The sequence below is a fragment of the Rhynchophorus ferrugineus genome, unplaced genomic scaffold (assembly GCF_030347505.1).
Source record: "Rhynchophorus ferrugineus isolate W39M unplaced genomic scaffold, kcgeb_rfMv2 rfM9, whole genome shotgun sequence".
Lineage (NCBI taxonomy): Eukaryota > Metazoa > Arthropoda > Insecta > Coleoptera > Curculionidae > Rhynchophorus > Rhynchophorus ferrugineus.
This window is the reverse complement of record NW_027472588.1, coordinates 37,275,803-37,290,601: the sequence shown is the minus strand read 5'-3', so window position 1 is coordinate 37,290,601 and position 14,799 is coordinate 37,275,803. Positions and strand designations below refer to the sequence as shown.

General features: G+C 33.6%; 1 protein-coding gene across 21 annotated transcripts in view; it reads right to left on the bottom strand.

Moving 5' to 3' along the window:
• by (focal adhesion protein tensin) overlaps positions 1–14,799 on the bottom strand; it is a 449,419-nt gene that overhangs the window by 173,189 nt on the left and 261,431 nt on the right. For 17 of the 21 annotated variants that reach the window (XM_076414748.1, XM_076414751.1, XM_076414757.1 and 14 more), the window contains one exon: positions 10,073–10,324. The exons of 2 other annotated variants lie outside the window; for them this stretch is intronic. In XM_076414748.1, the coding sequence (XP_076270863.1) occupies positions 10,073–10,324 (252 nt within the window). Of the gene's footprint in view, positions 1–1,480; positions 1,605–10,072; positions 10,325–14,799 lie in introns of those variants that run through there. 2 more of the 21 variants (XM_076414772.1, XM_076414773.1) reach the window with 2 other exon arrangements.

Here is a 14,799-nt window from a genome sequence, read left to right as displayed (position 1 = left end):
CCCTTTTATAATTTTGTTATAGTTTTAAATAACCTGATTTATTTGCTATATAAAAATTGGACTAATGTCATTACTAACCCCATGTTATCCCTTAAATTGATACTGTGAGGTCCAAAACTATTATATTGCGAAATTTCATTTTCGTAAAAAATCTGAATGAAGAAGAAATTTTGTATTTATATATATAAAGGTATTGTTTAAGTGTTTTTATTTGCTGTTTTATTGTATAAAGTTTTAAATTTCTTTTTCTTGTTACATATCAAACATATTGGGAAAATATGTGTTAATAATATTTGAAATATTATGTAAAAAAAAGGATGTTATTACGTAAAGAAAACAGTATTTACTTATTTGTTTATGTTCAATTTAGAAAAAATTGACCTGTATATGAAATAGTTGATATATAATCATGATATTGTTGCAGTAAAGCATGGTATAATTATTTCAGAACCTTTCTTAACAAAACAATATATAATATACAATAATAAAATAATTCAATTATTAAATAAAAAAAAATAATATATTGAATAAACAAATAATTAATAAACAAAGTTGTATAAGATAAGTAAAAAATGATAATACTTAGATTTTACTAAAATTTTCCTTTTTTAATTTACTTAATTTGTACGACAGAGATGAAGGATAAAGTGAAAACGTTATAAATATGTTGTCGACCAGTGACCCATTTAAGACACATCTTAGAAGATATCCGCTCTTAGCCAGCTTGGTTAACAGCGACTAGGATGGCAGTATGGTTGTTTCTTGTCAGATATTACGCTGGTGTCAATAGACAATCATAAACATAAACAACAACCACTCTATGCAGGAAGATCCTCAAAATATATAAACAAATCTCAACATTTTTCTAGCATATTAGTATATATTACATATTACTAGGGAATTATTAACATTATAATATAGTTTAGATGTCCTTGGATTAATGAAATGTTAAAAACCAAACCGTAGATAATATCTTATGATGGACAAATAGGATTTTGCTAATATATAATCGATAAATAATATAATAAGGGGTCATAGTTTAGCAATTGGCATAGTAATTACAAAATCCACCTTGAATAATTTCCAAAAAATTTGGGACATATAAGTAAAGGGCAAGATGAATGATTTCCCCAAGGTACTAAAGGATGAAGAAACGATACCTAGAAAAATGGAGCATCTTAATGATATCAGATCCAGATTCCAGGTTTCTTCCACCAGCGAAAATGTATAAAGAGCCTCACAGGGAAAAAGAAAATAGTTGTTAGATAAATGTTAGAGAAAAAATAAGTATCGTTAATTGTTTGTAAATAAGATAATATTTTTCAAGTTTATTCACTTTTAATTTAAGAGACATGCCGTCGAAGAGGAAGTAATTTTTTGGATTCAACACACCCAAAAACATAATGACTACGTCACAAACCCTCTAAGGCATTTTGTGTAGACCTGTTTAATTTGTAAATAAAGAGATATAACAACTTACGTCGGATGATCAACGAAACAATTTTGTAAATCCTTCAGGTATCCTTGAAAAGTTTAACCAACTGACACTCGCGAAAAATCCTTCTTTCTTCTTATAACATCAAATCAAATAAATTGTCGAATATTAACAAGTCTACGGTTCGTCGCCGCGCTTGTTTCGACGGACTGATACGCCGTTTCGCGGATATCGATTAGCCGAATTCGATAGATAACGAGTCGGGCCCGTAATCAAGACCCCCGAATCCTCGTACGTAATCGCGGAGGTAAAATGACGCGGGAGAACCGTCTGTCTGCCCGCCGTCGATCCAGTGCCCGAGCGCGTACTGCTGCAAAATCGGTTTGCAATTGCAGCGAGAAGCAAAGGGTATGCCGCCAAGAAGGTATTCGTGATGCGGTGGTCGGGTTGCCCCGTATGACCAGATCGGATCGGGTCGTTATGCATATTTCCCGATACTTTTTGCGTGCCTGTTTTGATTTATGAAGTTCGAAATCGGATACGCGCTGCCTAGTCGGGACAGATTTCGGTTCGCGATGGTCGCTTAAACGGTTTCGTACTACTGGTGGAGTTCTAAATAGGCTAGAGGACATTAATAAAGAGTCGCAAAAATATTGATTCATAATAATAACAATATATAGTGAAAATACATTAAAAGTAATATTTTACTATTTTCGGTAAAAACACAAATTTTCAAAATTCACCGATGTTAAGTCGAACACCAAGCGCGAAGGAAATTCTACGCAACATTGACGTCACTTACCGTTTCCAATTTGAACTTTTTAGGACAATCTAATTTTATTTAAGTTATTTATCTTAACACATGGCCTGAAAAGTCTCGGGCGTAACAAAGAAAACACGTTGTTTTTGTTCAAAATTGGCTTTATTCATCAACGTAATCTCCAACTAGATCCACACAATCATTCCAGCGCCGCTCTAACATTTCAATACCACTTTTGTAGAACGATTTATCTTTTGCCTCCAAATAGGCCTGTCATCAATTGCTGCCCACTCAGATGACGAACCTTTTGATTCCGTAATGAAGTGATGGATCCATATAACATCCATTGTCACACGTTAACATCACATCAACACGTTCTTGCTCTTGGTCAACAGTGAGCAAACGCGACACTCGCTTTGAACAGAGCTTTCTCATAGTTAAATGCTCATACAGTATAAAACCAACACGTTCTTACGTTGACACGTTGATAACTTTACGATGTTCAAGCAGCTAGCTAATTCAAGAAACTTCACTTTTCGATTATTAAAAACGATTTTGTGGATTTTTAAAATGTTTTGTGGTGTTACCACCTCATTTGGACGTCCACTGCGTTCTGCATCATCGATGCTTCTACGACCACGTTTGAAATCAGCAAACCAATGTTTCATTGTTGTTTCTGATAAAGCGGAGTCCTTCTAACAAACTTCAAGACATTGCTTGAAAAGTATTTTTAATGGGAAAATTGTAAGCAGCGTAAAATTAAAACACGAACTTGTTTTTGATCCATTGCTTTGAAAACAACAAAAGTATTGTCACTCTTAGCACACCTAATATAACTCACAAACTTATGAGTAGAATATCATGAAATATTAACGACTTTCTTTTGAAGGTTGGTACTAACTGAAAAAGTAGTGAATGCAATAAAACTAGCGTTTTTTATATTTATGTGTTAGGCTCGCGACTTTTCAGACAGTGCATTATATTTCCAGTGGCAGCTATTGCATAAGCGCTGAAGTGCAGCGGAAAGGAATAATTATGTAATCTATCTAAAATACTAAAATATGTTTTATTATTTACCAAAAAGCAAAAAGCCAATTCTTGTTATAATAAATTATTTAAAAACTGTAATAGAAGTGTGAGCCACGGAAATAACGTGGACCAGTGGAATAATCTACCGAGTTACGCTGACGCTACCATTTATTTGAGCCACACGATCGTGCTCTGCGAGCTCGTTTACCCGCGCGGTACTTCGCTAACCCCGTGTCAGTCAAAACGCTCTAAAAGAAGACTGATCTTTAAGTGGAGGTTTCGCTGCATTTAATCAAGGGCCGTATGGCCCGTACGTGATATGGGTTATTTGTAGCGTTGAGAACAATCGACTGACAACAGTCGAAACAGTCGATAGTCAAAAAACAATCAACAACAAAAACAAAGTTAAATATCTTTACATTAATTGAATTAAAGACCACTTCCATAGTTACAGTTATTACTATTGTTATTATTAAGTGACCAAAAGGAGCGTAAAATTCCGATACAGGTAACTAGTGTCAGGAAATATCGACTGTTTACTAATTGACTACTTTTTACTATCGACTGTTTCAGTCGCTGTTTTTGGTCCGACTGATTTTACTACTTTTTACCAGTGATTGTTTCAATCGACTGCTTTCAGTCGGTTTTCAGGTCCGACTGATATTGTTACTATTTGCTATCGACTGTTTCAGTCGTGTACTTTTAGTTACTATTTTTGGTTCTACTAGTTTAATGAAACTGATATTTAACGTTCTGGCTCTGTCGTCCAAGTCGCGACCTTGACAAAAATGTACCTAATATAATATAACTAGCGACCCGCCCCGGCTTCGCACGGGTGCAATGCTGATACTAAATTAAATACACTACAGAAAAAATATGAACGTTGTATATAAAAACATAGCGGCCCGCTCCGACTTTGCACGGGCATAAAATATATATGCCTATGTCACTCAATGAAAACATGATTAAAATCGATCCAGTATTTTTGGTTCATTCATTACTGCCCTTGGCCTGCACGCATTAAATTTGGAGTAAAACAATTCCTCTTCCCCTATACTTACTATGAAGATTTCCTGCTATCTTTGGAATATCTAAATTCATACAATTTTTATTACATTACACATTTTTAAACGCAAATTTTAAATTTGTAATATCTCCGAAAATATTTGTTTAATTTACATGCTGTAAGGAACCATATTGATCTATATTAATTGCACACTGTATTTAAGGTACTTAATTCGATAAGGATTAATGCCGTATTGCTTAAAATAGCTTCGTAAAAAAAAAGCCATTTTCTCACGTAAAAAGTAAACAATAAAAATGGTTAATGTGGGTTATCCCTAAAAGATAAACATATACGATCGCGGACTTTTTTGTAGACCTTTTTATGATGTACAATACTGTAGTACGTTAATTTGATCTAACTCGTAGGGTTAGGCAGCGTTTTTGCTAATTGCTAAATAAGCCTAAAAAAATAGGTTAATTTACGACATCACGTTAGAAACCTCTAAAATTAGCAATGTTGCCTTAGTATATTATGCATGTATTATACATATAAACCTTCCTCTTGAATCACTCTATCTATTGAAAAAAGCCGCACCAAAATCCGTTGCGTAGTTTTAAGATTTAAGCGCACATAGGGATATAGGGACAGAAAAGGCGACTTTGTTTTATACTATGTAGTGATATAGCAGCATTTTGGAACGATATTTTCACGATTGTTAATGAAATAGGGCAAAAAGGTTACAATTGGGAATGATAAATCGTAAAATACTTTTCACTGTTTTTATGGCAATCGCAGGTACTCTTTACTATTTCAATTACTCTCTCGATTTTTGTTAAAAAATATTTCCGTTGAATAATAAATAAAGCATTTACTTTATTAAAAGCTCTAATAGTTATTGTGCCATCATTTTAAATTATGTCATGAATTAGTTTTTTTCTATGATTAGTTATATGTTTAGTTAGTTATTATACAACTTTAGTTTTTAGGTATTGTTTAAGTTCTATTGTATTGTCTATATTTTTATAGTATATTATTTGAAAATAGCAATTAACATATTAAATACGACAACACATTTGTGGGGTATTATTCCATTCCATAGAAAAAATCCATTCCTTTTTACAGAGCCACAGAACATTCAAATATAAAAGTAATTCTACTTCGTTTAAAATTAAATGATTAGTTGTATGTTAATAGTATTCTATAATTATTTTTTTCCTTTTCTTTTTTAAAGTTTTTTCTAGATTTATATCGCTGATGAACAAGAAAGTTAATTAGTCCCGATAAATACCCTAAAAAATATTCTTAAACGCATCTAGATTTTCTTATTAATTGGATTAACGCCTTTGTGAAAACAATTAAACCAGAAACTGGAAAATGACGTTCGATTTTGTGTGGGTAAGAGACGAAATGATACGTATCGAGCAGAATAGACACGGCAAAAGTGGCGTTGCGTCAAAAGGCATTTCTGTTAGGCGAGTCAGCAATGTACGAGTTCATGCGGTCTCTACTCACAAGGTCAAATACAGGTCAGGGTTTAGAAACGTGTTCCTTTTTTTCCCGTATAGATTTTTTTTCCTTTTTCTCTCTTTGTGTTCGGTCGCATCGCAGTTATCTAAAATCTACGGGCGGCCGCAGAAATGTATTGCCGTTATTGGCAAAGATGACATGTTATGATGACGGTTTAAAACGTTAGTTGGGTTCTGATTTGTGTGAAATGGATTTTTTTGGTAATTTGTTTGTTTTTATTCCATTTTACTGATTAAATTGGATGATAATTTAATATATAACATTTTATTTTGTAACGTACGAAAAAAATAATCCTATAAACTTTATTTCTTTGTTTTCTGAGTAACTATAGTTCAGTTACGATGGATAACAGAGTCGGGTTGTCGTAAGTATGTTTAGTGTTCCGCAACCCAAAATACACATAAAAAAGTATTTGCATGCACTACAATTAGAGTCTGTTGATTATACATTATTTACTGATAAAAAAGAGGACAGAAAAGTCAAGAAATTGATGATCTAAATATTGTCATTCAATAGATTTCCTATTCTTCCTGTTAAACTTCAAGCAATATAGGTAAAAAAAAGGTCAAGTTACGTTAGATGTCAAAATTATTCATATATGACGTCACAGTACAACTAGTAAAAATGAAGATGGAAGCCAAAGCATCAAAATAATTTATTGTGTTTATTAATTATGAACTCTAAAGGTGTAAGTGGTGTGTGTGGTCCAAAAAATGTTTGCATTATGTAATATTTGAGACAGTTGTAGTTTTTCCACCACTGAGAACTGACGTCACTAAATTCGCTCTGATTAGTTTCTAGTCATATATTATTCGAGTTGATTAGTATCAACATCCTAATAATAGTTCAATTTACACTGTTTATTGATAAAAATTTAAATAATTCATACATTCTTACATAATTATCTCAATTTTAAGACAAAAAGATAAGAAAGGAATTCAAAAATCAAGTTTTGCCTTATTATTTTTCTATTAGTTAATTATAAAGCCAACTTGTATCTATGAGACGCAAAGACTGAACTCTAAAACATCATGTAGCGCCCTTCAGATGTTTCGTTTTTTCCCACAATTCTGAGCAGCCCACAGATCTCTTCGAGGCGTTGTTCATACCTGAAGTTAGCACCTACGGTGAGGTGGCAACAAGTGGTACTGACAGAAGGTACGATATGGTAACCTTGGGTGGTGAAGCCAGGGGATGACGCGACCACTCGAGGTGCTTTCCGTTGACTCTGAGAATGATCAAACCTGCCGACTGTCCGCATCACCAGAAGGTAACTCTACGTGGCAGTGCATTTTTAGTTTACTACATTGTGATCCTGCCTACTTTTGGTATATATTCTTCATATAATTAGATTATGTCATATAAAAAAACTAAATATTAAAAAAACTTCATATAATCAGATTCTGTTCATATAGAAATAAATATTCGAAATATTCGTCTTTGTCTAACCGCACCTGAATCCTAAAACCAAATCAAGTAGTAATCCAATGCTGCCGAAACAGTTCTTCTATAAATTACCAACGCTTATCGCTACGTAACCAACGAAGAACTGCGCGATCATATCGATATGAAATGGAGTTACAAAGTTATAAAATATTTCGTTTTAGAACATGAAATAAGGTTTCTAAATCACAGCAACGTTTAAGCAATAGAGCTACTGGACAACACACAGGAAATCAGAAGATTGAAACGAACCAAACCACACGACCTTGTATAGTATAATAAGTGTTACAAGTTTAGTTTAAGTAGTTTAACTAACTTTATTTTAATTTCAAAGGTACATACTGATGTATATATCCCGTACTGGCCTTGCATGTGTATTAATGCAAGTACAACAAAACAGTAGTAACAAACTTATATGTATATTAAGAATGTACTTTAAGAAGTATATGTAACGTACGATGTAATTAATTAAAAAAATACCAATCAATGTATAAAAAATAAGTAAGATTTTCTGCATTAACTTTCATGGACATAAAAAGTCGAGAAAATAGTTTTGATAAACTGTAAATTTGCGTCCGCTAGCTCATAATTTATCATGCAAGAAATCAAAAAATAGTATGTTTACGATTTTATATGAAAATATGATCATCATTCCCCCTAATAATGATGCACAATGATGTCAACGTGACATCATAATTTATTTAACTACGGCTTATAGATGTAATCAGATAGTAAATGACAAGCTGATTGCAGAAGAGGAAATCATCAATAAATATAGTACAATTTGCTAATACCGACATTGATATAATAATAGGCAATACTTAATTATCTAGAATAATGATGAGTTAAACCAATCTATATGAAATTCAAGCCATGTCGTCTAGGAATAGAAATAGAAAAAGTTTTAAATTGATTCCCATCCACTTGATTTTTATTTCAATACATTTTTAACAATCCATAATTTTATGACACTGTTAATAAAATAAGTTTAAAAAATTTTACTTACCTGTAACACTGTAACTTACACTGTAAGATACAGTCTTTCCAATAAAAGAGCCAATGCACGTCATCAACACCGTCGAATATATTACCAAATTCAGTTTATAAAAACGTAAATCTTTTTCTCATTTTACTAATCAACATTATTCTTAGTTAAAAAGAGACTGAATGACGTCTGATGCGTCCGAATCGGTCTATAAAATTCGATTTTTTTTGGTACTGGTCGACACCGTTGTCATAGATTATATGTCGATGTAAATATAATAAAATAACTCTAACCTAGAAACTATTGTGGCTGTTAATAATTAAGCACTAGATATACTCTAATGTTAAAATAAATTAAATTTTCATTATCATATCATATTTTATAGTTTCATTATTTTATTTGAATTAATATTTTGTTGTAGGTGCCAAAAAAGGCGAAAAAAGTAGATCTGCTCAAAGTTTTTTTTTATACATACGTCATCAAGATGTTTAATGTATTGCCTGTCGCAATTTCATTTAGTTTCAGAATCAGACAATATTTTCCTTCTCATTTTATTCTAGTTAAAAAGAGACACAATGCTGTCTGATTAGTTCGAACACGTAAACGCAATAGTTACAAGAGGTTATATCTCTAACCTATAAAATATTCAGAGTATAATTAACTCATCACAAGCAATGAGATGGACCTAGAAGATGGGAAGATGGATGCCATTTGGACAGAATGATGAACAATTGGAAAATAACCAGTGATATCCTGCATTAAAGCCATGAAAGGAAATTATTTATGCATCGAATAGTAACAGGTGATGAAAAAAATTTTTTTTTCAAAAACCCCAAGACAAAAAGATCATGGTAATCACTGGCGATTGGTATTCTCTATTATAAAGTGTTAAAACTTGCAGGAACAGTCATAACAATACGCTGTCTCAGACAGAAAAATCACTTGAAAAGTATTGAAATAATTTTAACGGAAAATGTTATCACATCCGTGCTACTATCCAGACCAGACACCTTACAAGGCAGCACTTGGTCGAATTCGAACAAGTTTAAAAATTGCTCGATGAACGGTTTAGTTCAAATGAGAAACTGCATTTTTGAAATGGAATCTATAAATTTCTGGAAAGATGAATAAAATATATAGAATCAAATGGCAAATACTTTGGATAAATACTTTTTAATTGTCTATTCTAAATAATGTGTTTATACTATTTCTTGATGGGAAAATATACCGTTCAAGCGAAGCAGTGGCTTCAAAAGTGTTACTAAGGAACAACACTCCATCAGAAACAACAATAAAACGTCGGTTTGTTGACTTTAAACATGATCGTAGAGACACTGATGATGCAGTGGTGGTCGTTCAAATGATGTGTTAATACCAGAAGAATAATACCATAAAAAACACAAAATCGTTTTGAATGATTGAGAAGTGAAGTTGCGTGAGTTAGCTAACATCCTAAAGTTTTCGATTTTATATTGCACGAAAATTTGACTATGAGAAAACTCTATTCAAAGAGGGTGCCGCGTTTGCTCACTGGTAACCAAAAGCAAGAACCTGTTGATGATTCTGAGATAATTTTTTAGTCGATATACGACAATGGATGAAACATGGATCCATCATTTCACTCAAATCAAAACTATCGTCATCTGAGTGAACAGCAACTGGTGACAGTCCTATTTTGAGGCAAAAGATAAATCATTCTTGACGGAGATTACGTTGATGAATAAAGCCAATTTTGAACAAAAAAAAGACGCGTTTTCTATGTTACGCCCGGGACTTTTCCAGCCCATGTGTCATAATTAAGTCCAAGAAGCAACGAAACGTTTCGTTTGTTAGTAACCAAAAGCACCAAAACCACTGTTAGTATTGCACAGCACATATCAAGCTTACCGATTCTATCTGGACGTTCTTATTGATAGGCTCGTACAGTAGATCTACGGGATCATTTTGATGAGCACGTTTTTGGTTCTCGTTCTGATTTTCGTTTTGCGACTGTTTCGTTTCAGATTCGTTTGATTGCCGATCTGATTGGTCCGGATCGCAATTGGAACTGTTCGCAAGAATATCCGTTTCATTTTCCTTGCGCTTTTGACTTTGGCGGTATATGTTCCAACTGGTATCAGTGTATCTTTGAGCCGCTTCCTGAAAATATCGATAAAATTCATCTTATACGTGTTATTCTTTTGAGTATCGTAGTAAATTGTTGATGGGGGCAGTAGAAATTATATAATTGTTTTTCTTATAAGATATTAATAATATATGGGTAACTTGATTGGTTTAAAGAATACATAAACAGTGTTATAACAAGGATGATATTCAAAAGTTGCTTTTCCTATCCCTGTAAAAGAAATTGAGGTGCGAATGTGTGTGTGCATTTTAATCGAAACCATGCCTTACAAACTGGAGCATATCATAAAGCCTTAGCTCAATTCTCTTGTAATTTACATGTTCTGATGATTGTGTTCAATATTCTAATTATATTTCATCATTTTCCCATTTTGCGGACCATATAATGATATTTGGCAGTGTTCCCATTTCTCATTTCAGCATTTTTGAACCGTATGCCAGCTCAGCCATGCTAATTTCATCCAATAAGACTTGTAATTAGTTGTATTCGAATTTTTTTGTCCTTATTCACATTGACAATAAAATAAACACTTTAAAGTCATTGAAACCAAAACGCACATTCGGGATATGAGGAAACAACACAATACATTCCTAAAAATATCCGATGGGTTTCGACGGTAGTCTTTTTCAAGTCAGAGACGAAAGTAATGAATTTCGACAATGCAATTTGGACGTTCCATCATTCTTGTCATTTTCACCAATTGATATCGCTGATCAAAATAAATACAAGTACCTTATACTTATAAACAAGTATTTATACATGTTTTGTTAACTCATGTACTAGTATTTAATTTCGTTACAGTAATATCATATATACTAAGTTTTGCTATTATATTAGATTCTATTGTACAGACTATAATATTTATATTTTATTCACAATTTGGATGCAAATTTCTAGATATTTCATAATATACCTTAGTCTCCATGAACGTTCTCTACACCACTAATTACAGAAATTAACTGTTAACATTTTTTAAAACTATTAACAAGTTAAATTATATCCCGAACAGAAAATATTTTGTCATATACTCATATTTCAACGTACCTTATGTCACTAACTAGTATTCTTATCTGAACTAGTGTTTATTTAACTTTCATATGTGAAATTTTTCAAAATTATTTAATCAACGCGAAGGTAAATATACAGTGTTGTCAAAGAAATTGGAGTTTTAGAGATAATTTTTATGCAGTACAATGTTTTGATCAACTAAAATAGCGAAAACATAAAAATAGAAGCCCTCAAGTTATACCACTTACCAGATTACTTACGATAAAAGTGACAGGCTTCCAATCAAAACAGGCAATCGGAGACAATTTAAAAAAACAACGTAATTAAGAAAATGAAGGAACGATGGTTACAAACAGAAAAATGTTGATATCCTTGCTGTTGCCACTCCCTTGGATTATCGTTTCAAAAATCTACATTTCCAAGATGCATGAGGCTGTTTCGGAGCCAAAATGAATAAACTGAAAATGATCATTCATGGATATATATGGAAAGATCATTATAAACTTATTAACGAAAAGAATAACAGGTCAATTGAACACCGGCCTTACACATAGATGGCGCTACGAAAATTAAATCCTTATGTTTTTAGTTAGCCTTAACCCTCAAAAGATGTGTGTATAAATTTGACAGCTGTCGGATCATTAGTTTGTGAATTATAGGATTTTGAGTGAAGCAACTGTTGTTATTGGGAAAAAAATGGATAAAAAGGATTTTCGCGTGTTGATAAAATATTGATTTTTAAAGGGAAAAAAAAAAATCCACCATCAAGGATTGGTATGCTAAGTTTAGACAAAAATCTATAAAATGATTTTGAATGAGAGTAAATTGAAATTGAATGAAATAGCAGACACTCTAAAGATATCAACTGAACGTGTACATCATATCATTCACGAATATTTGCGTATGAGAAAGCTCTCTGCAAAGTGGCTGTCGCGCGAGCTCTCTTTTAACCAAAAACAACGACGAGTTGATGATTCGGAGCAGTGTTTGAAGATGACCAAGCGTAATAAACCCGAGTTTTTGCGTCGATATGATTGATCATTGTCATAGTTGATTGATTTAAAACAAGACGCATCGCTTTTATGAAAAGTGCTAGAATCCATCTACCCCAATTTAGAGAAAATATTTCTTAAGTATTTGGTTTGCAAAGCGACTTTCACAGCTTCCGAAAGGTTTTTTCTAAAATTGGCCAACTTCTATACCAGAAACGGAACAATCTAAACGGGAAAACACTTATCAAAGTCAATTTTTTACAGAGTATGCCCAAAAAAAAACCGGGAATGTTAATTCTTTTCCTTAACTTTTGTAATTTCGGTAACAATAAACACATTTCATGAATATAATGACATCGATGTTTTTCAATTGATGTTTATTTTTTAAGTCGTTGTTAACATCGATGTCAACATCTAAACTGAAGAACTAAATCAAACAGCAGGACAGTGATCAATAAGTATAATAAAATCTCTTCAACCATCAAAACGAACCCGATACCTGAACATCCAATGCGTTAACATCAGAAATATTTCGGTCGAATCTGATCCGCCTCATTTCCAGCTCACCTAACACACGCAACGACTAAATTAACCAATTTGCATGAATTTCGGGGAATTTTAATCGGCTTAAGATCGCGAAAACATTCTTCCGTCGTCCTGCCAGCCGGGGCACGTCCTTCTCGCTTTGTCGGCGAAATGAGACCATCTCGGCGCGTTTTGTGTGTTTGGCTTCGAAGCGATGGAACGAACGTTCGACGAAACGTGAGCGAACTCTCGAGGAAAACTCGCATTGTGCGAGTCGAAACGGAATATTACTCACTTTCCCATTGTGTCGTTAAAAATAACTTTATTAGTTTCTGCACGTGCTCGAAGCGCGGTTTCTCAGCGTCAATCCGTGTCGAAATATTTTGTTTAAATATCTTCGATGTGTTTCCGATATAAGAGCGTGAAGAAAATCGGCATTATAGCTCTTGAAATGGGTATGATCTTATTTTAAGTTTATTCCCTCGGATATTTCAGAATATTAAGCCAAAATAACAGGTCAATTGAAAAGTCCTCGGCACGTCACATAGATGGCGTTACTAGAATTAAATCACTATGTTTATTAGTTAGCCCTAACTCTCAAAAGCTGCGTTTATAAATTTGCCAGCTGTCGAATCATTAGTTTGTTAATTAAAGCATTTTGAGTGAAGCAACTTTTGTTATTGTGATAAAAATAGATAAAAAGGAATTTCGCGTGTTGATAAAATAGTGCTTCTTGGGGGGAAAAAATAGAGTTGAAGAAAAAATTTTCTTGATGCCGGGTTTCCGGACACTACCCCATCAACCATCAAGGAATGGTATGTTAAGTTTAGACATGGTGAAAATAACAGGTCAAGCACCGAAGACGGTGAACGCAGTGGACGCCCAAAAGAAGTTGTTACCGACGAAAACATTAAAAAATCCACAAAATGATTTTGAATGATAGTAAATTGAAATTGAATGAAAGAGTAGACACTCTAAAGATATCAACTGAACGTGTACATCATATAATTCGCGATTATTTGGGTATGAGAAAGGCTTGTGCAAAGTGGGTGCCGCGCGAGCTCACATTTGACCAAAAACAACGACGAGTCGATGATTTTGAGCAGTGTTTGAAGATGATCAAGCATAATAAACACGAGTTTTTCCGTCGATATATGGCAATTGATGAAACATGGCTCCATCATTTCACTCCGAAGTCCAATCAACAGTCATCCGAGTGGACTGCACTCGATGAACCCGCTCCTAAACGTGGGAAAACGCAACAGTCGGCTGACAAGGTTATGGCGTCTATTTTATATGTTCGGGATGCGCATGGAATAATTTTCATTGACTACCTTGAAAAAGGAATGACCATCAACAGCGACTATTACATAGCGTTACTGGAGCGTTTGAAGAACGAAATGGCCGAAAACGGCCGCATTTAAAGAACAAGAAAGTGCTACTTCACCAAGACAATGTACCGTATCAAAAATCCATGAATTGAGTTTCGAATTGCTTCCTCATCCACCGTATTCTCCAGATCTGACCCCCAGCGACTATTTCCTGTTCTCAGATCTCAAAGGAATGTTGGCTGGGAAGAAATTGTCATCGAATGAAGAGGTGATCGCCGAAGCTGAGGCTCATTTTGAAGCAAAGAACAAATCGTACTACAAAAATGGTATGGAAAAGTTGGAGGGTTGCTATAATCAGTGTATCACCCTTGAATGGAATTATTTTGAATAAAAAAAAATTTTGCTATCGTGTTTTACTATGGCAAGTCGAGGATTTTTCAATTGACCTGTTATAGGAATACTTTTATATAGGAAAACAAAGCTAAGCTGAGAAAGAAGTGGTCCAACGATATTTCCTACAAACGACAGAGTTTATGTATGGAAAACTCCAGAAGAATCCTACGATCCGAAGTGCCTGCTTCTTACCGTCAAACACTATTTGGTTGGCAATACCGTGGTACTCAGCTGGTCCCC